Source organism: Fusarium falciforme, chromosome 4 (genome assembly GCF_026873545.1).
Source record: "Fusarium falciforme chromosome 4, complete sequence".
NCBI lineage: Eukaryota > Fungi > Ascomycota > Sordariomycetes > Hypocreales > Nectriaceae > Fusarium > Fusarium falciforme.
Window position 1 is genome coordinate 4,320,122 of NC_070547.1, and position 26,717 is coordinate 4,346,838.

The following is a 26,717-nucleotide window of genomic DNA, read 5'->3' on the forward strand; positions in this document are numbered from 1 at the left end:
GTCTCAGATTCCCGGAATGCACATGGTGGCTTGCCGAGAGACTCCTCCTCCGGCAGCCGGACCTGGGAGGCATCGAGGATGAAAGAGCAATCCTTGATAGACGAGATTGCTTATTATCAGTTGTTCTGGTTCAGTATATAATCCACCTACTCGCCCAGCGATAGCAATGGATCAGATCATCATCGAACAAACACCCCCTGACAACCACATCACCAACTTAAACAATGAAGTTCCTGAGCCTCCTCGCCCTTGCGTCGTTCGCCTTGGCGGTTCCGGCACCGGCCTCGGAGCCTGAGCCTGTTCCTGAGCTTGTCCCCCGACAGCAGCAGACTGCCGTGGGTGTCATTGTCAACCAAGTCTCTACCCTCCAGACTGCTGTCCAAGCCAACGTGGATGCTATCAGTATGGAGAAACTCTACAAATGAACGGGAACAGAGGCTAACATGAGATTATAGCCACGGCCGTCGCCGAAATTCAGGGGGCCGTCGACGCTCAAATCATTATCCAGCTCCAAACCATCATCAAAGCCAATCTTCAGGCCATCGTCGAGGCTGTCGCAACAGCCACAGCCTCCATCGTTGCTGTCACCACCGGCGCGGTGGGAGGTGTTGCAGGCGCCATCATCGGCCTCACTCAGCAGCAAGTCGTCCAACTCATCGCGGCAATCGAGGCATCTATCCAGGTCATCAGCCAGATCAGCGTCGTCGTCACCCTCATCGTCACTGACCTGACCCCGGACATCCGTGCCTTCTTCGCTGCTGAGATCCAGGCCGTTAGGGAGATCCTGAACCCCTTCATCGCTCCCCTGGCTATCTTTACTGCTGCTATCCTGGGGGCCTCGGTTACTCTCGGTGTTGCTGTCACGGGACTGAGGGCTGCTCTCATTGCCCTACTTCAAATCCAGCTTGCTCTTATCGCCGGCATCGGTGTCCCTATTGACCCAAGCCTTCCCGTCGTGTCTGCCATCGCCGCCCTGTAAAGGAGCATGTCATGGTTTGATATGTAGCAAGGAAATACTCCTACTGCAACACCAGAACTTCTGGAGCTAGGGCACAATTCACGCGTCCTGTGGCAGGGGCGGAGGCTCGGTGCTGAATGGAACTTCTCTTCTGCAATCTCCATAGACTTGGATCAATTATCAGATCGTAGTTGGGGATTGTGTTCAACACACTAGGTACTGTGGTTACACGAGAGAGCTCTGGCTCTCCAGGACTTGACCGGAACTGGGGTTCAACAGAGGAATAAAACACGCCCGTTTGTCGATGATACCTGTAATTATAAGAGTAATTGCCCTTGATTCACTTGACCGATAATAGCATGTGCCTTGCTATGAGTTTCATTAAAATCTACCTGTACATCGCTGACAATCACTCCTCTTTTGTTTTACCGCCTCTTGCCACCAGCCTTGCCCTTGGCTTTGCTGGGAGCGCTCTTCTTGTCTCCGCCCTTTGCCTTTGCCTTGGCTTTCGACTTGGCTTGCTCCTTATGCCTTGCCTTCATCTCAGCTTCAGAAGACTTGCCCTTCCTCCACTCCTGACCCTCGGCGCGCATCTGCTTGGCGTCGAGTCGCTTCTTGTCCTTGTTGCTCAGCTTGCCCGCCTTCTTCTTCAAGCCCTCCCGCATGCCGTTCAACTCCTCGCGACCGGCTTGCTTGGACTTCTTCTTGTCGTGTTCCGTTTCGAACCATGTTCGCTTAGGTCGGGACTTGATGTCGGCCTCATGCTCAATCAGGTTCTCACCCTTCTTCACCTGCATTTCGACATGGGCGAGGTGCTTCTCCTCCTTCTCTTCCTGCATGATCTCATCAATCTCGCCGTCCATCTCGTCGATTTCGGCCTGGAACTTGTCGGCTTCCGAGGCCTCGATGGCTCGGCTGACAACCTTGGCACCCTGGGCCTTGGCAGCCTTGACGGCGGCCTTGACGACCTTACGATCAGGCTCGGCGGCAAGAGTAATGGCGGTACCCTTACGACCAGCTCGGGCAGTACGACCGACTCTGTGAACGTAGATCTCGAGCGACTGAGGGGCTTCGTAGTTGATGACGGTGTCGACTCCCTTGATATCCAGACCACGAGAAGCAAGATCGGTGGCTAGTAGATATGACACCTTGCCGTCTCGGAACTCTTCCACACTGGAGATACGCTGTGCATACTGTTAGTATTGGGAATCATTAAACTCAAAAGAATACTGACCTGTGTTTGGTTCATGCTACCGTGAAGCTCGGCACACGACAAACCAAGAAGACCAAAGATGATGCGAGCTCGGTGAGCCTCCTTCTTTTGTCGGAAGAAGATAATGACTCGTTCTGTGTAAAGTGTCTTGCAGATGTATGCCAGGTAACCCATTCGCTTCTCTTCTCGACCAGGTCGTAGACGAACAAACTCCTGCACCAAGGTACCGACAGTCTTCTTCTGCGAGTCAACCATGACTCTGGCTGGCTTGTTCATTCCCACACGGATCAGTCGGTCGACAGTAGATGTCATGGTGGCCGAGAAAAGCATTGTCTGGCGGGACTTGGGGAGTGTTGTGAGAATCTCGTTCAACTCGTCCGCGAAACCGTCCTCAAGCATGCGATCAGCTTCATCGAGGATCAGAATCTCGACCGTGTCGACGTTGAAGCTGGCCGAGTTTCGCATGTGATCAATGAAACGACCTGGCGTTGCGATGATGACATCTGGTCGTAATCGCAGCTCTGCCTCCTGAACCTTGAGACTCAGACCACCAACGGCAAGGGTGAACTTGATATCGGTGTAGGCGGCGAGCTTGGTGGCAACAGCGTGACACTGGATGGCCAATTCGCGAGTGGGTGTAAGGACGACAACTCGAGTCGTGGGGATCTTCTTTGGCCGGTACAGCAGACGCTCGAGAATGGGCACGATAAAAGCACCAGTCTTTCCGGAACCAGTGACGGCACCACCGACGAGATCCTTGCCCATGAGAGCGATAGGGATGGACTTGGACTGAATAGGGGTGGGCTTTGTGAAACCAACGGAAGCAAGACCACGAAGAATAGGGCGTGACAAAGACATGGCCTGGAATGACGAGACGTCCGACTTCTTGCCTGGCTTGGCCTGTTCCTCAGGAGCAAAGAAAGCTTTGCGCTTTTCCTCCTCCTCGGCATCTTCCTCATCGTCGCTCTGGTCTGAGACATCATCGTCGGGGTGGCCAACAGGGGTAGCTACAGAGTCGTTGTCTGAAGCTGCCTCGTCATCGTCATCGTCTTCGGCCTCGTTCTCAGACTTGTCCTCGTCATCTTCCTCCTCTTCCCCGGATTCCTCGGCGTCTGAAGCAACGTTCATACCAAATGCGTCGTCGGCGAGAACCTCGTCGTCCTCATCGTCGAGGTCAACCTCCATTTCATTGGCGTCCACCTCAGCTTGGTCGGCATCCTCCTCGGCATCCTTGTCGGCGGATTTTCCAAGCTTCTTTTCCCTCCGTCGGCGGATAATCTCGTCAATGTCGACGCCCTTCTTGTCGGCGTTCATGCCCTTCTTCGCGCCATCAAAGCCCCATCCCTCGAATTCTTCAACACCAACGTCCTCCGCGTCCTCGCCGCCGAATTCGAAGTCAGAGTCCATGGCTCCATCGTCGTCATCATTTTGGCCCCAGATCCCCTCGGCAACCTCCTCTTCGTCATCCTCGGGGGTGGTAGCGCGTTTCGACTTCTTGGAGCCCTTGGAGGTCTTGGCCTTCTTCTTGGGAGGCTGGGCAGAGACTTCCTCCTCCTCGACCGGAAGATCGTCGTCGTCGTCAATGGTGTGGATAAAGTCGTCTTCAATTGGCTTTCGCTTCTGTGAGGGCGCCATCTTGGACGGATTGAGAGACACTCGTGTCGTGCCTATGGAATGAAAAAGTGAAGTTGAAGATGCGACTCTGGATAGTGGGGCACCTTCCTCCAGCGCAAATCTCGAACTTTTTTTCTGCCGCTTTTGAAAATTTTGGCGGTGAGAGCTCCCATCACGTCCAGGAGCACGAGCCAGGACGTGGATGCGGTCAGCGAGCTGCTGCCACGTGACCTCACTGGAAGAGCAGCCCAACGTCAACCAGCTTCAGGGGTGAGAGCGGGGGGTGTTGGAGGGGTTCTGGGATAGCGCTACGCGTCGGTACCAGACCGACCCATCAAAACACAGCAAAAACACAGCACAACACTTGGTCTCCGCCGGTACCCCCCACTAACGTCAGTGTGGTTGATTGGGCGACAGGCAAATGCTAGGTGCCAACTCTTCTGTTCTGGAATCAGCGCGAAGACTGATCCATGGTTTTAATTTCTCCCCATCCCATCCCGACAACGCAATCTCTCCTTTAGCTGAGCTTGCTTCTGCGCCGTCTCTACTCTTTTCGCACTCCCGAAAGACGTTTCTCGATAATCAGCTGCCTCGATCAGCTCCGACATCGCTTGCGTTGTACCACGATCCTCCCGAATAAACAAATCTCCAGTTCAAGATGGGCGAGTCGAGGTTGGTGGTGATGCCTTCGGGGCCGTCTACGACATGGCGGCCTCTGCCATGGCGCGCTGCTCGTGCTGACTTGGGCTTTACTTCACAGACAAGAGCTTGTTGCGTGGCTCAACAGCCTTCTGCAGCTCAACATCACAAAGGTCGAGCAATGCGGTACTGGGTGAGTCGACCTCTGCCCCGCCCCCTCGTTGAATTGGGTGAGACCCGTGCCATCATCGTGGTCATGGCGGCTCAAAACAACAAAGAACCCCGCGATCGAGATCACGACTGCGCCGCCAGACACAATGCCACGGCCAAACATCATGATATAGGGGGACATTGCGTGCGAAACCAGCGTCTAACATTCTTCTCCTAGCGCCGCCCTTTGCCAAGTCTTTGACAGCATTTACATGGACGTCCCCATGTCCAAGGTCAAGTTCAATGTGAACTCGGAATACCTGTACATTCAAAACTTCAAGGTGCTTCAGAGTACGTCTACTTCCCTGTCCTCTCCACCGACAACCCCCTAACCCTTCAACAGACTGCTTTTTGAAGCACCAGATCGACAAGCCTATTCCCGTATCGGCCCTCGTCAAGTGCAAGATGCAGGACAACCTCGAGTTCCTGCAGTGGACAAAGCGCTTCTGGGACCTCAACTTCCCGGATCACGAGTACGACGCCGTTGCCCGACGAAAAGGCGGTGCCATGCCCCCCGCCGGTGGTGCCGCCCCCCGATCCGCCGCTTCCAGCAGTGCCGCCCGCCGAGCAGGTGGCACCCCCAGCGGTGGCCCTCGAGTTGCCAAGGCCGCCGGCCCCGCCACCGCCGCCCTTCAGCAGGAGAACGCTACCCTCAAGGAGACAGTGACAGGCCTCGAGAGGGAGCGTGACTTTTACTTCAGCAAGCTCCGAGACATTGAGCTTCTCATCCAACAAGCCGTCGACGAGGATCCCGAGCTGGAGAAGCAGGAGGACGGCCTTATCAAGCAAATCCAGACCATCCTGTACTCGACAGAGGAGGGTTTCGAGATCCCCGCCGAGGATCAGGTGGACGACCAAGAGACCTTCTAGTCCCGCCAAGCTCATAAAGTCTTGGGAGATGTAATGAACGCGACCATGATGAGTTGAGTGTACTGGGAGGGGGAGCACATAGTCTGGTTTTCTCCGGCATGAGGCAAAAACGGGCATGGACTTTGGAGTTGAGGCCTCATACTTTTGGGGAGGGACTGTGTTGAAAGCCAATGGATGCGCACGCATTGGCGAATGATTGGCACTAGAAGCGAAGCTTTTTCTCTTATTCTTGTTCCCGGGGAACGTGTTCTTGAGTCCCTGTGAATGAGTACAAAATTGATCTTGTTGGAAACGTGCCTGCTTTGTTCATCTTGCGTTGCATTGAGGACCACGGGAGCGGCTCGCCGCCATGGCTCGAAGTAATTCAGAGTTGACGTGAAGCCGTTGAATGGAACGGCTATGATGCTCATCGATCATAGGACAGACTGAATCTTTGACTCACTCCCTATGCTAGCAAACTGACACGTCATCTACAACAGTTCTAGGGTATTGAAACATGGCGTCTCTCGAATTGAAGTCGTATCACGCTATGCGAGTGTGGGTAAGTTGGTTCCATGGATGGAGTGTCCATGGCCGCGCCTATCCTGACAGCACTCCTTAGTTGGCTTGCAACGAGGAACCTGAGGGCCTGTGTGCCGACTTTCTCAGAGAACTCATTGATCAGAGTCAATTCCAGAAGCCCCAGTTGCTCTCAATGTTCTGGCGCAACTACCTAGCCAAGACTAGTGTCAACTGTTCTCTTTCAGCTCATACGCCGAGAGTTCGGTGACTGTATTCGGTAGTTATTCTGCTAGGAGCGTTTAAATAGTGACGAGGATGACTGTTCAGCGAATGGATGTCCGTCACACTTCGGCGACCTGAGTTCCTCAGAAACCACACACGAGTATAGAGATATTAGCTTATTCTCCCCTAAGGTTAGCTATAAAGGTATAAGAAAAAAACGATAAAAAGCACAGATGAAAGAGATCTAAAGTATTAATCATTTTTAGGATATCTCTTTATCATTGTCATTATAACGTAGGGAGAGCCGGCTACTCCTAGCATCGTGACTCTGCCATTTTGACTACCTACTTGCCCTCCACACTCTCCTTGTGAGGCTTGGTCTATTGGTGCCAACCTCCTCAAATAGTTGCGTAACCTCAAGGAATTAAGACAATATGCTTAGACTTCCACTGGCTTCCGATCTTCCAGCTCAATCCTCTTGGCAACAACGGCATCTCCCAAGTTGCACTGGTAGTCCTTGAACTGGCGGGCAGGAACCTTCTTGTCAAAGAGCTCCTGGATCTCGGCGTAGTTGCGACCCTTCATCTCGGGGAGGCAGAAGTAAAGGTAGACACACATTGGCACGGAGAAGGCGAAGAAGATGAAGCAGACTGGAGATGCATTAGAATGCGATGGGCATGACCGGCAGGTATTGACTTACTCTTTCCGCCCAAGTTGAGCTCATCGCTGTTGATCAGGTAAGGCATAACCTGAAGGACAAGGCACGACACGGCTGTGGCGCTCATGATGTTGATGGCATAAGTCTTCTGTCGAAGAGGAATACTGGGGGTCTCGCCTCCCACAGTGTACGCGGTAGCACCCACAGTCATCTACAAGTTGCTGTTAGTCCAGGTTGCTGCCTCAAGGCACCGCGATTGCTTACCTGGTACAAGAATCCCCAGACAACCATGAAGGCAACAGTTGCTGAAAGAGCCTGCTGGTTGTTGATGGTGCTAATACCACCGATGAGGAGAAGACCAGCCGTCATTGTAATCATGCCGCCGACAATCATGGGGCGACGACCAACTCGATCGACCAAGGGCCATGAGCAGATATTTCCAAACAGCTGGATGGCAAAGGCGGCCTGGGCGATTCCGATGGGGTTGTTCACGCCAGCCAGGCGGAAATAGTAGGTAAGATAGCCGCTTACAAAGTTGACTCCGATGAATTGTTGAGCGATGTAGACCATGCAGATGATCAATGTTCGCCTCCCGTCAGTTCCGTTAAAGCATTGCAGCCAGCTTCCGCCCTCACCCATTGCCTCGTTCTCGCTGCGAATGGCGAGCTGAGCAACCGCCACGGCGGTATCAGCATCAAAGTCCTTGCCGTTGAAACGAAGATAAGACTTCTTGGCGTCGTCGATCCGTCCGCGGACGAGTAGCCACGAGGGGGATTCGGGGAGGAAGACGAGACCCATGAGGAGCAGGCATGGAGGAATTAGCTGGGTGATGACAGGAATTCTCCATGCCTTGTCGTCGGTGCGATCAGAGCAGGCATAGATGACGAGGGAGTTGAGCCACTGGCCGATGACAATCATGGTGTTCTAAGTCTGGGTTAGCGATGTGCTTGAGACTGGTGGATCGGGTACTCACGATGAGAACCAGGCATGTTCCTCGCAACTTATTAGGTGCCATCTCAGCAACAAAGACAGGTCCTAGAGAATGACCTAAACCGAAACCAAACGTCCCCAATAGCTTTCCGCCAAAGAGGTTCAAGATGGACTTGGCGTAGTACTGGACCATGATGCCAGCAATACAGATGAAACAGGCGAGAACGATCGTATACTTACGGCCAACCTTGTCAGAGATGAAGCCTGTTGCAAAGGCGGAAACAAAGATGCCGACGGTTGTGGCAGCATTCAGGATCTGTTGGTCCTGAGCTGTAATGAGCAGAGTCCCATCAACGACCTTTCCAAATTCTTCCATAAAGGGCACAACGGCGAGGAGGTTGCCGACGTTGTTGATCTCAAAGCCAAAGTTGATGGGTAGCAGGAAGATGAGGAAACCTAGTAGTTCTAGATTAGGATGGTTCTTTCGAGGAAAGACGGCCGGGCAACTCACAGAAACCCAGAACGCGGCGGTGCTCCCAGATATCGTGGAGAGTCACATTTCCGTTGTCGTCAGAGGCAGGATGCTCTTGTGATGCCTCGACATGGTTGGTATCGGTCTCTGTAGGAGCCATGATGGAGTTCGCTCTGAGCAAGACTCAATCCTGGCGAGTATTGATGTCAAATGTGTACTTGTATAGGCTAAGGCCCAGTGGGTGTTGATGAGAACATGTCCTCAAGGTGAGACTCCCACAAATTTATATAGATGCTTCACCCGTATTTCCGCGATGGATCCCCAGCGCTCAGATCATGGCATTCTTAGGTCCTGAACATGATATTCCCCATGGGCAGCCATGGCCAACAGCTGCGGAGTGTGGGTCAACCAAGAAATGGGTATGAACAATCTGGTGGTTAAGGTTTCTAGATGGAGGCGAGTCGTACACCATTCGGCACCCAGAAGCCGGGCTGGAGAGAGCTGATCCATGCTGCCGGAACACAAAAGCGTCTAGTGTTTCCAGAAGTGTCAATGTTAGTTGCCGGGCCTGCTTGCCTTCCACGCGACTCGGCTGATCAAGTCGGCGGAGACCCTGGCATCGGGGATACTCGGCAAGGAACTTGTGCGGCCTGATCAGGTCGTCAAATAGTTGACTCAGCGGCTCCATCGACCTTCTCCGACATTTGGATCGTCTTCTCCCGCACTGACAGTCACGGGGTTGGCAAAATCCCAGCCAGGCGGCTCATGGTCCTAGTCTAGACTCGGTTCCAAGCAGGGGAAGCATGATGTAAAGGCAGGCGATTCGCTGGGGACGCGCGAGCGTGTCGGCGAACCGTTCCCCGATCCCCTCAAAAGTGGAAGTGGAAGCATGCTACCGACATGGCCTGTTACTTAGCGCGAACGGCACTTTTGAGGCTGAGACTGGTGATGATTGCATGTCGTGAATCAGATAATTGGCTCTATAGAGCAAAATTGATACAACAGCAAGTCCAGATATATACATAATCAGGGGATATCTGACGCTGAAGAATGATTTAAGCTTGACGAGAGTAACATCCAATGCCCAGATGCTCCAATTTTCTTGATGGGCCCGGAACATCCTCGGGCGGAGAAACCCCACGTGAAACCCCTTCCCCGCTTCACTCCACTTTGGAGCAGTAATCCCATGAAACCACGCGTGGTTTTCAGGTATTTCAGCACGTCACGCCTGGTCCTTTTACGAAACAACCTAGGCGATAAACGAAGCCCACATCTCTCTGCCGAATATGGAAATTGTAACCACCTTGAAGATGTCATGAGTTCCCACGTGGTTGCTATTGAGCTTTTCACGATCAACATCATGCGAACAGCAATGGCTTTATTTTAACTGCCGATTTCCCTTTTCATAGTAATAGCTTGAGTAAATTTTTATCCTAGTTGTGTCTTATTTTTCAAATTTTGTCTCGTGTACGCTCTCTACGACCTCACGAGACAACAATTTGAAGCATGTCGACTTCACTATCCCAGTTTCCCAGGGCAGGCCAGCCTATTGGAAATATCACCTCATGCTATATCCATGATCGAACGTCTTCTACGGCTCAAAAGACCTTCAGAGGCTCTTAAAGCCTCGGCCAGTCTCCGAAACCATTCTTGCAGCCAGCTCGATAGCTACCCTCATTTGAACCACAATTTTTCCTCGGAACAAAAACCCTCCATGGTTTAATGACAGTGCTTACTGCGGGAATTCACTTCATGGCATTACATCCTTCGATTCTTCGTAGGATGGGAGTCGGCTTTGAAATTCCAGAAGCCTACCCAAGAGTCAGCTGGGAGGAAGGCTAGCCCCTATATTTTTCCGCCGTGTAGCCTCCGATTGTAACTCTTTCAAGTTTCCTCGGATTGCGGGGCTCCGCAGAGCCAAATACGTCCGAAGCATCCAGAGGTGGATGCGGATCGCCCGTAGCTTTCAGGGGTCGCACTCGGCGAGGATGCTGTCGAGGGTGGGATTCGGCCCTTCTGCCACCAAACCCCAGGAACCTGTTTTCCGGGGTAATTTTTGGTGTTCCAGCAGAAGCTTCTTTGGATTCGGTCTTTATTGTTTTTGAATAACTGCTCACCTTTCTCCTAGTCCTAACTATCCCTGTCGTCGCCGAGGACAAGCAACTCAAAAACGGCATTGGCTCGCTGGCGCAGCTCTCCAACCTAGCCTGGCTCGCTTCAAGGCACCGATGTACCTGGCCATCAGCATTCAAGCTGTGCTTTGGACAAGTCCTTTATCACTCCACAATCAAGAGGCCTGGAAGCAGCGTCCATAAACGGGCAAGCTCTGCCACACAAATATACCATTCATCACGGCAATGTCATAGATAAAAAAGAATCACAAGATTGCCACAGGGGAGTTGACGGTCGTGTGGTCTGTTCTGGGGAGAGCGATGAGCGCAGGTATCGCTATTGTCAAAGGTAGTTGATGTATCTATGATCTGATGTAGTATGACTACGGCTATGGGCGGGAACAAGTGAACAATGCCAAAACTGAACATTACATAAATGGTAGGTCTCATCGTGTTTCCGCTGTTATCACTGGTCATGAGATGCTATTTCGTTTTGCTTGGTGTTATTGTGCCTACACTCTTCTATCTAGATATTTCCAGTTCATATACCAAATCCAGGAGGCAGTGGGTTTGATCTATATGGGACATGGATATATTTCTCTTTACATATTGGCTTGGACGTCCATGGAATTATGAAATCTGACGTCAATTGGGCCTGGCTTAAGTTGAAGCTCGGTCTTCACCATCATCTCTTTGTGTCGTCAAGCAAAGTACCACTAAGAGTTCCATGTGGTTGAGTCATCGGCAGTAGTATGTTATCTGTTCTTCGAACTATCAACTTACGAAATGTAATCTTTCCATGGAAGATTCTTTCGAAATTACCCCCGAGTTCAGCGCCAGGAGGTGGCTTATGACAATTAAAAGACTTGTCTAGGAGATTCAATACCACCCAAGAATGAATTTAGTCTATGATTTCTATATGTATCAGGCCTTGTTGAAGTGCTTGTCCTAGATTAACCCTGATATTTCCAGCGGCTCGTTGCCAAGCTGGGGATCCATGGATTCATCCACCATCAGTCAGGCTGAGAGATCACATGCTGTACCATCATGGGGGTACCTAGGTACCTACCTTATCTAAAGTAGGATTTGCCGGAGTGAGGGCATTCATCGCGATGTTGGGAAGGAGCATCATGTCTATGTCACCCGGGCTCCTTCCTCGTTGTAGAATTAGGGCACACACCCACAACAACCAAAAATGTTTTTTCTTCTTTCGTCCATGCCTACACATAGACATGGTTATTTTTGTCTTGTCGCTGTTGTTCGGTTTCTGTCAGATTTTTGTGTGTAGACTTCGGTCTACGCTGACGGACGACACCATCACCAGACCACGGCGCCCTTCCTTCCCCTTCCGCCCCCGTTCCCTTGCCCGAAGGACTGTGAAGACGAATCCTTGGTCCTGGTAGGGACTCCGAAGAGGCGGCTTTAATTGCCTCGACAATTGGTCCTTGACGAAGTCCCACTCGTTCTCTCCACTCGATTTACCTCGCCCCTGCTGTCCTTCAGGGCCATTGGATGGCTCATACACCGTCTGCGCACCCAGCAGCGGATGGCCAGAGGATTGTTCGAGCTCTGCCACGCCGAGGTATACAGCGTACTTCCCTTCCGGCCCGGGCCGCGATGTCAGCATCCCTCAACACTCTGCCGGTCGCCAGCTGGAGGCCTACCTCCAACAGAAGTCCTCGGACCTGAAGCCCGCTGCCGCCAGTACCCTGCAGTACCCTGCAGACTGCCTTCGTCCACTGCGCTGGCTCCTTCTGCTACGTTGACCCGGTTACCCAGTCAAAGAGCAACATGGACCACTGGTCCTTCTTTCCGACTTCATAAAAGGTCAATCCGGCCTGCTTCGTCGTCATCTCGCCGTACAAGTCCAACGTCGAGTTGATCAACCGCCTGCGCAAGAAGCCCGAGTCCGCAGCTCTCGTCGGAATGGCCGATGCCGTCACAGTCGATTCGTTCCAGGGATAAGAGGGCGATATCGCTGTTGCCGTCATGGGGACAACTGGGAGATCTGGCCCCGGCTTTATAGCCGACGAGCAGCGGCTGAACGTCATCCTCAGCCGTCAGAAGAGTGGGTTGCTGGTTGTTGGTGACATTGACGACGCCGGGTCCTTGGGCAAGGACAAGAAGAAGAAGGGCAAGGGCACGCAGATGGTGACATTCGGCGCCAATGGAGAAGCCATATATGTCGGTAGCGATACCCTCAGGAACATGTACAAGGCGTTGATGGAGTGTCAAGTTTGTTTTATGATAATGTTTATATAAAATACTCTAGAAATAATAAAGACATCTCCTAATGAGAACCAATACCTTAGACCTTTTTTTATCTATTCTGTTCTTATTTTTATTATATCCTTAGAGCTAGCCTTAGGCAAGGATCTGCTAATATCTTTGCAGCTTCTTCTTTTTTTCTCAAGTAGGGCTTCACTCTCCCGTCCAATAACGCCGTCACAATGTCCAACTCTTTCAGAAACGACCTCGTTGAGCAGTTGCCTCGCTCCAAGCCACCTAAAAATCGCAATTGGAGGCGTACCACAATCTCAAGCTCACCACCACTTCTGAGGAGCTCAAGCAGAAAGCCAAGAAGCTAGAGATCAAGTTAAAAAGCGATGTGGTAACTGCCGCGGCCAACGAGTGTCTACAAGGACAGATCCAGCTCCTCAACAGCCCGGTCAACATGTAAGTGAACATTGGACCCTAAATGTACGGCGTTGGTAAGCTAACAGTACATCAAGAGCATGGGACGCCCTTCCTCCAACCTTTTAACGGGCATTGAACCAAAAGTTCCCTGGATCCTTTGACTTGAAAGAGCGTGTATAAGCCGGGATCTCTCTTCTGAAGTCGCCTCCTTCTCCAAAGGTCGTTGCTTCGCAAGCGCCCGTGTACAAGACGCCCGACAGTAAGATTCGACATCACCACCGGGAGTTCATACTAACCCATGTATAAAGGCCTGGGACCCCGTACAACAAACCAGACAGATCGAGAAAGAGGTCTGACGGATTCAGTCGACGAAGGCTCTGTCAAGCGAAAAGGTGCGCTGCTCTCCATGAAACCCAATTCCCTGCTAACCCTCAGGCAGATGGTCCAGCTACCCCGTTGACAGACGGTTCCCCTTGTCTAAATTTCAAGCGATAACCACTGGACAAAGATCAAGTGTCGCATATCCCAAACGCTCCACCTTTGTAAGCCGACGCCTCAGATGGAGGACCACGGCATCGCAATCAGGTTCGGGACTGCGGATGTGCCCGACCAAGCGACCCCGTCCGGCATATTGACCTCAGTAGCGCTAAAGTGACTATCGACAGCGCCTTCACCAACACGACCATGAGGAATTTTTCGGTCAGCGATTGGGACCAGCACCGCACAATCCTCCGCCATGTACCACTCTGCCACCCCTTCTGGAGAGTCCATGCGTCCCTTGGCGAAGAGATATGGAAAGGCGAATGGGATACGTCCATTACCCCCCAAGTTCCTCTGGCAGAGTTCGACGTTGACCTGCTACCTCTTCGACAATGGATGGACGGCGACGTTAGAGGACAATTCGGCTGCGCCGAGTGCTCCATGTCCTTTCTCAAATGCTGGCCAACTTGTTCAACACCGCCGGGATTGTAACAATCTCCTACACTCCCGCCATCTAGCAGAAGAGGCTCATACAGACCAGGATGCTGTCGATCAAGATTGCTGGGACACGGAACACCAGAACGACAAAGAAGGCCTAACTCCGCTTAAAGATTAGGAACAAAATTATATAAATACATTACAATAGTATCCTAATTTTATGAATACTTTAGATATTTTTTACTTATTCTTTTATTCTTATTACAACTTAGCAGCTACCCTTTGAGAATGATGTGCTCTGTAGATCTTCATGATGCTCTAACAACGTCTACACCACTGTTAGAGGCTCGGCCCCAACGCCTTCATTCCGATATTCCGCAATCGTAAAAGGTCTGTTATTCGTTGTCTTCCAATCAAGCGCAGCCTTGCCAGTGGCAGACCTGCTGGGCACTGCCAGGCACTGCTACGCCCATAACAGAGCAACAGCCATTATGAATCCCGTTTCTCTGTCCCGCTCTTGTTGCTTCTCCTCTCCTTCAACAACAATCTGCTCCCCGTGCGAGATCACAGCTCGCCGTCCCCGTGTTCTTCGCATTCTCCGACGGGCTTCGTGTCTGTCGTCCTCTGTTTTCGTTGTGTCACTTCCCTCTTCACTGACGACGAACCTAAGTGGTCACGCCGGCTCTCGCAAGAGGTCGGTAACTAAGCGCGTGCTTGCACGTTAGCTAAGGACCCTTGGGGGATTCTGAAGTGTCGAGTGGTCGTGGAGGAGAAGGGTAGTAGTTTGGTGTTTGGCAGGCTGACGAACTTCCTAGGTTCGCAGGGCCTTGATTTTCATCTTCCACCCAAGCAGTCGTCGTCGAGATATCGGTTCCAACATGGCTCCAGGCAAGAACAGCGGCCCCGGTCTCACCACCGCCGCCCCCCGGGCAAATTTTTGGAAGCCCTGCGCAATCCTTCTGGATGGCTGCCGCGGCCCCATCCTCGGAGGGAAAGCTCTCGGTGTGCAGCCACAGTCGGAGGTCAACTCATACCTCTTCATGTACAACTATACGCATGCCGAGTCGAGTATCGGATTCTCGCTCGAGTTCCCATTTGGCCAGGGAAACGAGGAAGAAGGGTTTGGCATATGCCACAGGGGTAGGCTCTTGCAGGTTCCACCAGAATAACACACACTGACGAATCTATAGTCGACTATCTCAGTCACACGATAGTTCCAACCGACATGCGTAGGATTGAGGTCAGATTCCCCCGAGAAGGCTTCTCCCGTTCCGTCGAGCCAGTAGTCAGCGATGCCCTGCGAAGCCGCTTCCCCAGCACCAAGAAGCACCTGTCGCTGGTCGAGGTCAGTCTGAGGGATCCAACCCTCACCAAAGTGCACGGTTTCGGCATGCCTTCCAAGGGCCCTGGGCATCCATCCGAGGAGTCGCTCAACCTCCAAGGAGGATTCATAGCCGGCGAGCATACTCTGCTGAAGTTCCTGCGGCAGGACAGCTTCCGGATCATCGTTGCCGCACCAAGCGGCATCTTGGAGCGCAGTTGGCACGTCGACGAGCTTCCGCCGCCCTTTGCCTACCCCTACGGCAACATCCACAACTGGGATGAGGGGCGATACGCCAAAATGCTTGAGGTCGAGGGTCACTGGTTCCTACCCACCTGGAATTATCATGACGACAACGCTCACCTAGCCGTTATGACACAGTCTCAGGTCCAAGATTTCATGTGGCTTGACGGAGCCGTTGGCAAGATCGCTTCGCAGAAGTTCTCGGCGTATTTCGTGGAATACGCTCAAGGCAACACGTCGAGATACTTTGTCATCATGGCCCTCTCAAAGACCTTCAAGAAGAACTTCGAGTATGCTCTGTGCCATCTGGCCAAGGGTGCCTTCAAGCTTGACCTCTACGACAACTGGGAAGACGAGGCGGCCTCTGGTCAGTGGGATGCCAAGATCGTGGATCCGCAAGGCATCGATGCCCTCAACGAACATCACCTTGCCGATCATGAGATGGTTCTGCTAGTTCGCCGGCCCCTCCTAACTCAAGCCGCCCGAGGCCCTGAGTTCGAGGTCACCACGTTCCACGATCGCTCGGCCGCCAACCTCACGTTGAACGACAAAGGTGTGGACCAGTAGAACTGCGCTGCCCTTCACTTCGATGCTCGTGCGGAGGACTATAAGAGGAAGGTCAACGCCATCTGCCTCTTTCAACCTGGCGAGCAGCCAACCAATTTGATTGGCGGGAGTCGTGACGAGGTCGACTTCAAGATGAGCCTGCACCGAGACCTGGTCCGCGGAACAGGCTTTTATGATACCTTGCTAGGCAACGTTCCTCCCGGCCGTTCTCCCGAGCTTTTGGGCAACCTAGGCAGATCACTCCCCGTGATCAACCTCCTAGGAACCGACAAAGACCGCATCAGAGCTCTGATGCAGGAGGCTCTTCCCCAAGATCGAGCCAGGTTCCAGACATACCTGAGTGAGAGGCCGCTCGGGCTCGGAGTCATCAGTGCTGGCCTTGGAAACACAACTGCCCTCGCCGTTGGCACGATTGGCATGTCGTGCAGCCTGGGCAAGATCTACGCCACCGGCCCGACAGATACCGCTGTGAACAACTTCGCCGCTCGACTCGACCGTGTGGACACCAGCGCCACGGACCGCATGAACGAGGGCAACGATGAAGGGAACCGTGTTCGATACAAGCATGTTGTCCGCGGTTACAAGCTCGATGACGAAGCATCTGCCTTCCTCCACCTGTTGCGATTCCCCGACGATGGGGACAAGGCTGCCCCAAACTCGTTCTTGTTAGGCCAGTCAGAGTGGAAGATGCACCTATCTGCCGCATATTGGCTTCTTGTCCTCCTGCGCTCCCCCAACCCCAAGGTCCGCCCGCTCCGTCGGAATGAGAGCGTTGCCCTTCACGAGATGCGAAGCCGCATCGAAAACGATGAGCAGTTGCACCGCCTTCGTGCCGTGGCCTCTCAAGGGATCGATTGGATTGAATATGAGCAAGGCCTTATGGTAAGCAAGGATAGACTTGACTCGTTGTTGGAGGACGTTGTTTCCATCGCAGATATCGTCTGCACCACGCCATCGCTGTCGGCCAAGGAGCCCTACTCCCCCTGGAAACGCAAGGCCCAGGGCATTGCGGTAGATGAGGCCGCGTGCATTAGCCGCCCCGACCTCTCCTGCGTCTGGGGCAACACGCTTCTGCCCTGCCTGATGGCCGGAGACGATAAGCAGCTCCCACCGGCGGTGCTCAACTCCCACAACCGGTTCGGCCAACATGCCAAGATCTCGCCGTTGCTGTGGTTCAAGGCCATGGGATGGCCCATCTACCGCGTCGGGTTGTCCAGGTAGAGGAAAGTAGATAGGCAGTCACAATGGCAAAGTCAAGATGCTGGAGTACTAGACCCAATGAGAACACCAGGCTCACTCTACTTTATGATGATCATAATAAAGTGACATGCTAATAAAAATCAATGCTTTGGATCTTTTTTACTTATTATTTTATGATATCTATCATACCCTTATAGCTAGCCTTAGAGGAGGATATGCTAATAACTCTGTAGTATTGTTTGCCCCCCTTATCCTGGATGGGCGCTGTTTGTTGTCTCTGAGACGATACGTCGGCGCTCTGTGAGTCAACAATGAGTAAAGTTTCCTAGAAATATACCACGAGAACAGTACGATTTGATGAGAGAAAATCGGCTGACTGCATATTATTCGAATAATCCACATTCGTGAGATGGGCAATGCTGAGCTTATGGAATGTGAGTGACGCTTGAGGTGAGAATTATACACAGTGCCTCTCACTGTAAAGGGTCGCATGCGCACCCAATTGCAGTTTGGCGTCCCAAGTGCCGGTGACCTCAAATAAGCGTGCTCAGGTCAGGCTGCAGGGCGCGCTAAACCCCTGTTGGCTCTCACCGTACGAATATGGACCAGGTACGTCAGGCACCCTCTGGTTTGGCGGCTGGGAAGCTCTACCAAAGGCCATGACGCTTGCTTGATCACCCTCGTGCCTTGATTTCATTTCCGTTTTTTCCCCCCGTTGTACAAATTTCCTTGACGCAAAGGATATCATATTGTTGCCGTCTTTCCTCTGAGCTCAATCATAGACTATCTTCGTTTCAATATCCCATCATTGGACCACCCACGTGAGTTGAGAGAGAGCAGCAGTCACAGCGCATCACCATGGCACCGCCGCCCGAGATCGCCATCCCGTCCACGAGCGTCTCCGACGAAGGCTCCAAGAAGCCGTATACCCTCTACAACATCACCCTCCGACTTCCCCTACGCTCCTTCGTCGTCCAGAAGCGATACTCCGACTTTGCCACTCTCAACCAGACCCTCGTGCAGGAGGTTGGCGCCGCGCCTCCGGAGCCTCTGCCCGGAAAGCACTGGCTCAAGTCGACCGTCAACTCGCTGGAGTTGACGCGGGAACGTCAGGATGGGTTGGAAAAGTACCTGCGCGCGATTGCCGAGTCGCCCGACCGACGGTGGCGCGATACTTCGGCGTGGAGAGCTTTCCTGAACCTGCCGAGCTCGAGCACAACGAATTCCTCGGTGTCTGCGGCGGGAAGAGTCAAGAGTGCTGCAGCAGGCGCGGCAGATCCTGGAACATGGCTGGATATACACAGGGATCTGAAGCAGAACCTTCATGAGGCGCGGCAATGTCTATCAAGGCGGGACGCGGCTGTGGACAATGGCAACTCAACGGCTGCAGCGGAAGCTGGCGCAGCAGCCAAGAGGGTTCTCGTGAGGAGTGGCACGCTTATCGCGACACTGGCAGACGGACTACGGAGGATACAAGAGTCGGGTCGGCTGGGCGAGGGCGAACTGCGACGCCGACGCGATCTGGTGTCCCAGGCACGGATGGAGCGGGAGGGTCTTGATAGGCTCTCCAACAGCATGCCCAGCTCTACGTCTGCTTCAGGACTCGGTGGATCTAGTCAGGGCCAGGCATCGACAGCCGACAAAGCCGGGCTTCTCAAGGGAGGTCGACCCAGCGGCCGGGTTCTCGGGGCCCCATTGCCCGAGACAGACAAGACTCGCGAGCTGGACAACCAAGGAGTACTGCAACTACAGAAGGAGGAGATGGAGAACCAGGATCTCGCGGTTGGTCAACTCACGACTATTATCCGACGACAGAAGGAGATGGGACTTCAGATCTACGATGAGGTGGAACGGCAGACAGAGATGCTGGACAAGCTGGACGAGGACGCGGGACGGGTGCAGGCCAAGGTCAAGGTTGCCAATAACCGCATCAAGAAGATGTGACTGCTGCTACTGGCGGCGCTGGTGAAGTTGATCCTGCTCGTGGTTCAATTGGTGGTTTGGTGGCTGTGGATTATCAAGATGCTCATGGTAGGACTCTCATGGATTGCAGACGCGGCAACACTCGCTGTACAAAGTTGAACAGGACAAGGCATTTGATGGGATTACGCAGGGCGTCTTGGGTTTTCAGGGAACAATAGGTTTTGCATTCGATTTGATGGGAGCTCTTCTTCGATTACGGCATAGGAATTCAATTTGGGCATTTTTGTGCATTGTGCTTTTTATGTTAATGCTAGGGCTTGAATTTGATGCTGGGGAAATGAGGGTGTCAAGCATGGAAAATCCAGGGTCCTTCTGCATTGCCGTTGATTGTACATGAAAGCTTGAACTCTGAATGATACCTTGTTCCTTGTCGAAATGGGAAATTTGCTCACAGACTCTCAGTGACAATGCTGTGGAGAGCTCCACAGACAGCCGCGTCCCGCACCCTTGAAGATTCAAATTTGATACAACAGAGGAAAGAAGACGGATAGGCAATCGACGACATCATGATCGACCGGTAAATAGCGGGTCAAGCTTGTTGTTTACCTGGTAGCACAACAAAACCTGCTTGGAAACAACACATACGCCATGATCCGACTCTATGGCAATTTATTGCAGAGAAAAATGGACAAGTGCCTCGAGACGCGCCGGACCGTTCCACGTGTTGCATATCATGGGGGGTACATGAGAGGTACATCTGCCAGAGAAAAGATGCGCTAAGTTATGCAAGCAGGGGTTTGAAGACGAGACGACAAAACGCTACCTAGTTGCGGTCAGGCGAAAGAGAGAGAAGAATTGGTCTCGAACTACGAGGCCATGGCATCGGGAATAGCCTCGTACGAGGGAATGCCATGACAACAAGACCAAAAAAAGAACCAGGCATCATGTGTGTCTTTCTCATCAATGCTCGTTAACCTGCAACCAACTGAGAGACATGCATCTGTTGGAACAGAGACAGAGAGATGCGCTGCACACTGCGTTGTGCTGCAGGACAACAAAAACGACTTAGTGCATGCAAGCTACGTCAGTGCCGACGTCGTCTGCCCGCTTTTAGCGCCGTTCTCTTTCCTTTCTTCTGTTCCCTTCCTCAAACGAGTCTAGTTAGCAGTAGGCTTCAATCCCTACCAGTTGCCAGGACAACCGAGAGTGAGCCCTGTGAATCGCGCCAGGGGGTCGGGACAAGTGGGAAATACCTCATGAGCAGCAGTTGTGAAGGCATTAACGGTTGGAAAAATACGCACGATTGCATGCAGAGAAGTAGCGATTGGGAAAGGTTGTGCCACGCAATGTAAACATGAGTTATGCTGTGAGTGAGGTTATTGACGATGCAAGGTGGTTTGACAACGACGGGAGAAAAAGATGGCTGGTGGATTGGAAGGCCTCAGCGGTGAGATCACAGCCACTTAATTTATTTCTTGGCGACGCGGAAGCTGCGGACGCATGATGACCAACGCAAAATCCAAGGGCCGTACTGTTTGGTGCCGAGGGTATGTAGGTGGTATCGGTGTGTCGATTGCGGATAGACCCTCATAGAGTTGAGCTTGACAGCAGAAACGCGGCAAGGGTCCAATCATAGAAGGACGGTCCAGGAACCAGAGTTAAACTTTTCCCACGATGGTGACGTCGAGGAAAGTATCTTCAGCGTAGAGTCACCCAGGAAAGTCTATTCCATAGCCTGGATGGTAATAAGATGTTCGCCGGATCCGTCGTCATTCGCTTGTTCGTAACTGCAACACTGAACCCCGGCCAGAACCGACATCGCGGCACAATTGATGGCGGAAAGGCATGGGCAAAAAGTGCAAAGAGTCAGTGGGGCCAAAGCCTCTCGACTCTTCACAAAGCCGGGCCCAGGATAGTGGCACGGGTTATTTGTTCTTTCACATGCCCGATGCCAAGCATGGGGAGTTCTGTCAATGGTTTCCCTCCATCTTCACCGTCAGCAAAGCCAAGATATCCGAGCTTGTCGGTCGTGATATCGACGAGGCAGATGTAGATGGATCAATCACGTTCAACTGCGCAGAGCAGTTCATGATGGTCTGCAAGGCTGCACGTTTCAACGATAAAAGCCACCAGGCCGAGATCCTGGCAACTTCGAGTCCCAGAACACAGAAGTTCCTCAGTCGGAAGATTGTTGGCTTTACCCACGACGAGTGGGGCCCCGTCAAGAGTAGAGTGGTCGAAGCGGGTAACATGGCAAAGTTTACCCAGAACGAACATCTCGGCCGCAAGCTGCTGGCCACAGGGGACCGAATCCTCGTTGAGGCGGCATCAAAGGACCGAGTCTGGGGTATCGGCTATAACGAAAACCGAGCCATGGACTTTAGACAGCATTGGGGAGAGAACCTCCTGGGAAAGGCCTTGATGGCAACGAGAGAGCAGTTGAGGAGGAACGAGTCGCGGAAACAGAGGTATTGGTGGGTGGAGGAAAACTGAAGCCGCCCTGGCCAATTGACAAGGGCCAGGCATCGAGAAGGATTTGTGGCAGAGGGGAAAATGGCGGACACATGGAACCTGAGCCTCCAGGGCACCGATGACGGCCCGCCATCAAAACACCAGGCCATGCATTGTTGTCCTTTGTGACGAGATCGACAGGCGGGGAAGCTGACGGCATGGCCATTCGCTGCGTGTGGGAACCTGAGAGGTTCAAGAGTTGGGACGAGCTTACGAACGAGCCCACGCAATCCTCAACGGCCGCCTTTCTTTTTCCTCGGTCCTGTGGTCTTTTGATCCTCAGGGTCCTGTCAGTGCGCTTCAACAGTGTCCGAACCGGACACGCGCCGAGTGGTCTTTGACAAGGAGATGGGAAGTACGAGAGGCGTTGGGAGGAACCCTGGGTGCGACAAGCAGGGGAGACCTGGTTGTCAACCACCTCTTGTCTCGAAGGGAAATGAACAACACCGTTGGAGGCCGAAATACACGGTCGCGTCCGTTGAATGACGGGAGGCGGGAGCGAAGGCTGGCCGAAATGGAGGCCAGGGTGAAAAGAAGACGATAGAAAACGAGAGATGGAACGAGAGATGGAAGCTCTGGTGATGGAGGATGGTCTGATGAGGCTGAAAAGTAATTACAACGCAACAATCTCCATGTTGAGCTCAGTTGAAGAGCCTCTTTTCTCGGTTATCGTCCCTGCATTTGCTCCTGGAGCCAAGATTGAGTACAATCCCCAAGCGAGCCGAATGATTGTTTGTGTTGATCTCAAGGAAGATGTCGATGCGATGGACTCTCCTGCACGTCAGAGTCTCAGACCGAGATAGAGTTGGCACATGGTCAGGCAAGAGCCACCCTGCCTGCCGCCCGAAATTGGGCTCCAGTCAACAACAGACATCGTACCATGATGGAAATCATGTGCCCTGGTCAACTCCAAGACGACAGGAAGCAAAAAGCAGACAAAGAGAAACGACGAGGAAAAGCCACACCCTCTCGCCAGGCTCGAATCCATCATGGCAATTGGATCCCCTGTCTCACTTCAACTTGATAGGATGAGCTCTCTCTAGCGCCATTTGCCAGTCATAACCAGTGAGTGACCTGAGTGGGTTGCCCCGCTGGGTGGATGGAGGTGGGCCCCGGGCCGCGGGCTCTGGACCGAGTGGCAGCGGTGGAAGGCAGGTACCTGCAATGTACTTCCACCCGGGCCCCTGGTCCCATCAACCCCATCTGCAACCGACGGGAACTTCGCCCAATGTAAACAAATCCGTTGTCGCCCGGGCTCCCTGTCACTGTCCATCTCCGCCCTCTCCATCATCTCCACCGAAGAAGGCGCTGCGTCCTTTTCTCTCTTGTCCCTCCTTTCTCCCCCTCTTCTCTCTAACATCCTGGTTTTCATCAGCCCTTCGTGCTAACCCCTTTGCACAAAACACTACCCCGAGCTTGACAAGCAAACAGGGCATCGACGTTTTCGCCTCGCTTCCCGTTTTGTCGCTGTTTGTCTACGCCTTTTGGAAGCAGTCCTTTTTTGCTTCGGTGCCTGGCGTTTGATCCCATCGCCGTATTCCCGGCCTTTGTCTTGTGTGAGTCTGTCCAACCTCAAATATCCTTAAACCTTGCTCTGGCCCCAACCACTTGGGAACAAACTCTCTTTCGACTCACGGCTGTCGACTCTTCCCCAACGACCAGTGCTGGCACACATACCTATCGCTGTCTAGGTATAGAGGCCGCCTCCACTGACCTGCTGTTAGTCTTACCTGTAGCCTTGATGGCTTCCCCAAGAATCCCATAGACGAGCGATCCCGCCTACGATTTGCGACCCCGAGCAACCGACAGCCCGAACAGACGAGTTGACACAACCCACTCGAGCTGATAGTCGACTATGAGCGGGCCGCCTCCGCCTCCGCCTCCTCATGGCGGAGTGCCGAAGGGCTCTGGCTTGCCTCCGGGCAAGTATGACATCTTCGTCATCCCTGAACACTCCTCCGGCTCCGGATTCCTATACCTACCGTCCATGAAACCCAACGTCAACAGCTTTGCCGCCGGCTTCGCTTCAGCATTAATCCTCGTTGTTCTCGGCCAGACCCTGGCTCCGGCTTTCCGTACGTGGTGGGATGGCTTCCAAGGCCTGGGTAACGTGGCCATGTCCATGTTGGTGATCGGTGTGGGCTTTGGCGCATGGAGTTTGGGTCGGTTCCAAAACCAAGATAAGAAGGGTTCCGGTAATGGCTCTGGCAACGACAAGTCGGGAGCGGGAGGATGGGGCCCATACCGTTCAACGAATGGTTCAACGAATGCCGGACCCCCCCCTCCTCCTCCCCCTCACAGCAGCCCTCCGCCTCCCCCTCCGCACAACGATCCTCCTCCTCGGCAACCTCAAGGTGATGGCCCAAGAACGTCGTGGCAAGGATCACCACATTCGGATCCTCCGCCGCGTCGTCCTCGACCTGAGTCTCAAAGGCCGCCGCCACCACCACAAGAGGAGACGCGGACAACTCCTCCACCGCGACATGATGCTCAACCACCACCTCCACCCACACCACATACTGAGACGCAGCCGCCTCGACCATCCGCCCAGGCTCGGCCTCCACCACCCCAAACGCCTCCCGAAACACCTCCTCGGAAACATAAGCATCGACGGAAGGCTCCCTCGACTGAGGCCCGAGCAGAGAGTCCTCCTCCAAAGCCCAAGCATAAACCAAAACGCGAGTCATCACCTCCTCCCAAGCCCAAGGCAGAACCTGAGCCGGCTCCTAAGCCTAAGCCTGAGCCTGAGTCGACTCCACCTCCCAAACCTGAGCCAGAACCCGAGCCAGCTCCGGTCCCTAAGTCAAAACCCGAGCCCAAGCCTGAGCCCAAGCCTGAGCCCAAGCTTGAGCCTAAGCCAGAACCCAAGCCAGAACCCAAGCCCGAACCTGAGCCAGAACCGGCCCCGAAACCCGCCCAAACCGAGACATCTAAACAAAAGGGTTCATGGGAGAAGGCTCGCGACGAGATGAGGAAACGGGAAGAGGAGCGCAAGGCGAAGGAGGCAGAGCAAAAACGACGAGAGGACGCGGCAAGACGACTGGCCGAACTACGAGCCAAGGATGCCAAGGAACGCCAGGAGCGTGAAAAAGAACGTGAGCGAAAGGAACGCGAAGCCAGGGAGCGTAAGGAACGCCTCGAAACTGAGCAGCTAGCTAGAGACTTGGCTGCGAAGTTGGAGCATGAGCGGAAAGAACGCGAGCGCTTGGAGAAAGAAGCCAAGGAAGCCCGTGAGCGAGAAGAGCGGCGAGAACGAGAAGCTCGCGAGGCAGAAGAACGAAAGAGAAAGGAAGCCGAGGAGCGCGAAGCACGACGGAAGAAGTATGCCGCAGAACGGGATGCTCAAAGGAAGAAGGAGGCTGAAGAGGCCAGACTTCGAGAAGAGCAGAAGAAACAGAAAGAGCTTGAAAAGGAGAAGGAGCTAGAACTGCAGAGACAGAAGGAAAAGGAAGAGTTGGAGAAGCAGCGCGAGAAGGAGAGAGCTGAAAAGGAGCGCGCTGAGAGGGAACGTGCTGAAAGGATGGAAAAGGCTCGAATCGCCAGGGAGAGTCTGGAGAAGGAGAGGCTGGAGAGGGAAAGGCTCGAAAAGGAGAAGGCTGAGAAGGAAAAGGCCGAGAAAGAAAAGGCGGAGCTGGGCAAGGCTGAACAGGAAGCTATGCCATCCCGTCAGGGAACTAGCTATGCCTACTCAGGCGTGGGTGAGAGAATGAGCATGTGGCCAAACGGCAAACCGCCTGCTGCACCTCGTTCAACCACCTCGACAGCTTCCAGGCAGCCTCCTCCCAGCTCAGCCGCTTCATCTCAACGAACAGCTACTCCCTCCGCTGCCAAGTCTAACATTTCGGGCGTCAGCACCGAGACTGGTCACCGGCCGTACGACAAGGCCAAGCCGCAGCACAAGAGGTCGGCGTCGTCGATTGGGTCGGAATCGTCATGGGCTGCGTCTCAGACGACGTCCCAAACATCGCCGCCTCCTTCAATGCGCAGCGGTCCTTACTCCACCAAGGACCCTGACAAGATTGTCATCTCAGGTGTCTACCTGTTCATGAACCAGTTCTCCAAGATGCCCGCCAGCCAGCTCATCTCGGGAGTTGGATCCGTCACTGACGGACTGATCCTCCGCATCACCACTGAGGGCCTCTTCATCGATGACGATGTTCGGAGCGTCCCTCAGCGGGAATGGGACGTAAAGGCCTGGACGTTGAAACAAGTCGAGGTATGGTGCCCCCCGCATTGCTTTAATTCGCCGTCTGCTTCCTCCCCCGCCCCCGACACGAAAACGAATCCCTTCCTTCACAAAACGGCCGCTTCTCGAACCCGCGACCGTGGTGCGACCAAAGCCTTCACCGGCGACGAAGCCGATGTGTTCTTGTCCGAGATGTTGCGCGCGTGCAAAACTTGTTGTCGTCTTGGTTTATGCGATCGAACTTTCCGAGATGCTAACATTCCTTCTTCGACTGGCCAGACTGGAGAGTGGAAATCTAAAGGCCTGCACCTGCTACGGGCCTCGGTTCGAGATCAAGAGGGCAAGCGATACGTGTTCGTCATTGATGAGTCGGAGGCCTGGAAGATGTCGGTCGGACTGCAGCGTCTCCGTCGCGGAAGCCAGGTTCGGCAGCTCGCTGTCAGCGGCATGGCGGCGGCGGATGCTCGAGGCACTCTTGAGATGCTGGGTTGGGCCGACTGAGGGATGCTCCCGCAGGGGATGCATTCGCTTCCGTACATAGATTTTGGGTCAGACGGTACCAACCCTCGCAGGAACAGGGACTGTGGTACGAAAGAGAGCAGGCAACGAAGTGATTTATGGGTTTCGACGACGATGGAGGGTTACCCGGGTGAAAAGGCACGAGCGCAGGCAGCATTTGTGGCGATACGGTTGTTGGAATGTGAAGGGATTGCATAGCAAGACAGGAGTACGGTGAAAGGCGGATCCGACTGGGCTCAACAGCCTGCGTCTGTCATTTTTGTTTGGTTGCGAGCATTCCGTTCATCATACCCC

General features: G+C 53.5%; 10 protein-coding genes across 10 annotated transcripts; 8 read left to right on the forward strand and 2 right to left on the reverse strand.

Annotated features, from left to right (window-relative positions):
• Positions 1 to 224: 224 nt before the first annotated feature.
• On the forward strand, positions 225 to 979 carry NCS54_00602600 (Hypothetical protein; the record flags this gene model as incomplete). Its single annotated transcript, XM_053151503.1, has 2 exons — positions 225 to 402; positions 456 to 979. 2 exons carry the CDS (start codon positions 225 to 227, stop codon positions 977 to 979), a joined length of 702 nt encoding a protein of 233 aa, XP_053007478.1.
• A 404-nt stretch (positions 980 to 1,383) lies between these two features.
• NCS54_00602700 (ATP-dependent RNA helicase DRS1) lies at positions 1,384 to 3,806 on the reverse strand (the record flags this gene model as incomplete). Its single annotated transcript, XM_053151504.1, has 2 exons — positions 1,384 to 2,142; positions 2,193 to 3,806. The coding sequence occupies 2 exons, from the start codon at positions 3,804 to 3,806 to the stop codon at positions 1,384 to 1,386; spliced, it is 2,373 nt and encodes a 790-aa protein (XP_053007479.1).
• Positions 3,807 to 4,443: 637 nt separating this feature from the next.
• On the forward strand, positions 4,444 to 5,504 carry NCS54_00602800 (Hypothetical protein; the record flags this gene model as incomplete). Its single annotated transcript, XM_053151505.1, has 4 exons — positions 4,444 to 4,457; positions 4,546 to 4,617; positions 4,813 to 4,925; positions 4,978 to 5,504. The coding sequence occupies 4 exons, from the start codon at positions 4,444 to 4,446 to the stop codon at positions 5,502 to 5,504; spliced, it is 726 nt and encodes a 241-aa protein (XP_053007480.1).
• A 1,161-nt stretch (positions 5,505 to 6,665) lies between these two features.
• Positions 6,666 to 8,447, reverse strand: NCS54_00602900 (MFS domain-containing protein; the record flags this gene model as incomplete). The annotated part of the gene is made up of 5 exons (XM_053151506.1): positions 6,666 to 6,877; positions 6,928 to 7,096; positions 7,150 to 7,809; positions 7,859 to 8,271; positions 8,327 to 8,447. The coding sequence occupies 5 exons, from the start codon at positions 8,445 to 8,447 to the stop codon at positions 6,666 to 6,668; spliced, it is 1,575 nt and encodes a 524-aa protein (XP_053007481.1).
• A 3,940-nt stretch (positions 8,448 to 12,387) lies between these two features.
• NCS54_00603000 (AAA-12 domain-containing protein) lies at positions 12,388 to 13,161 on the forward strand (the record flags this gene model as incomplete). Its single annotated transcript, XM_053151507.1, has 3 exons — positions 12,388 to 12,633; positions 12,941 to 13,074; positions 13,131 to 13,161. 3 exons carry the CDS (start codon positions 12,388 to 12,390, stop codon positions 13,159 to 13,161), a joined length of 411 nt encoding a protein of 136 aa, XP_053007482.1.
• Positions 13,162 to 14,831: 1,670 nt separating this feature from the next.
• On the forward strand, positions 14,832 to 16,084 carry NCS54_00603100 (Hypothetical protein; the record flags this gene model as incomplete). The annotated part of the gene is made up of 2 exons (XM_053151508.1): positions 14,832 to 15,093; positions 15,144 to 16,084. The coding sequence occupies 2 exons, from the start codon at positions 14,832 to 14,834 to the stop codon at positions 16,082 to 16,084; spliced, it is 1,203 nt and encodes a 400-aa protein (XP_053007483.1).
• Positions 16,085 to 16,216: 132 nt separating this feature from the next.
• Positions 16,217 to 17,305, forward strand: NCS54_00603200 (Hypothetical protein; the record flags this gene model as incomplete). The annotated part of the gene is made up of 1 exon (XM_053151509.1): positions 16,217 to 17,305. One exon carries the CDS (start codon positions 16,217 to 16,219, stop codon positions 17,303 to 17,305), a length of 1,089 nt encoding a protein of 362 aa, XP_053007484.1.
• An 837-nt stretch (positions 17,306 to 18,142) lies between these two features.
• On the forward strand, positions 18,143 to 19,228 carry NCS54_00603300 (Hypothetical protein; the record flags this gene model as incomplete). The annotated part of the gene is made up of 1 exon (XM_053151510.1): positions 18,143 to 19,228. The coding sequence occupies one exon, from the start codon at positions 18,143 to 18,145 to the stop codon at positions 19,226 to 19,228; it is 1,086 nt and encodes a 361-aa protein (XP_053007485.1).
• A 1,824-nt stretch (positions 19,229 to 21,052) lies between these two features.
• NCS54_00603400 (NADAR domain-containing protein) lies at positions 21,053 to 21,700 on the forward strand (the record flags this gene model as incomplete). The annotated part of the gene is made up of 1 exon (XM_053151511.1): positions 21,053 to 21,700. The coding sequence occupies one exon, from the start codon at positions 21,053 to 21,055 to the stop codon at positions 21,698 to 21,700; it is 648 nt and encodes a 215-aa protein (XP_053007486.1).
• Positions 21,701 to 23,573: 1,873 nt separating this feature from the next.
• NCS54_00603500 (Hypothetical protein) lies at positions 23,574 to 26,405 on the forward strand (the record flags this gene model as incomplete). The annotated part of the gene is made up of 1 exon (XM_053151512.1): positions 23,574 to 26,405. The coding sequence occupies one exon, from the start codon at positions 23,574 to 23,576 to the stop codon at positions 26,403 to 26,405; it is 2,832 nt and encodes a 943-aa protein (XP_053007487.1).
• Positions 26,406 to 26,717: the final 312 nt, after the last annotated feature.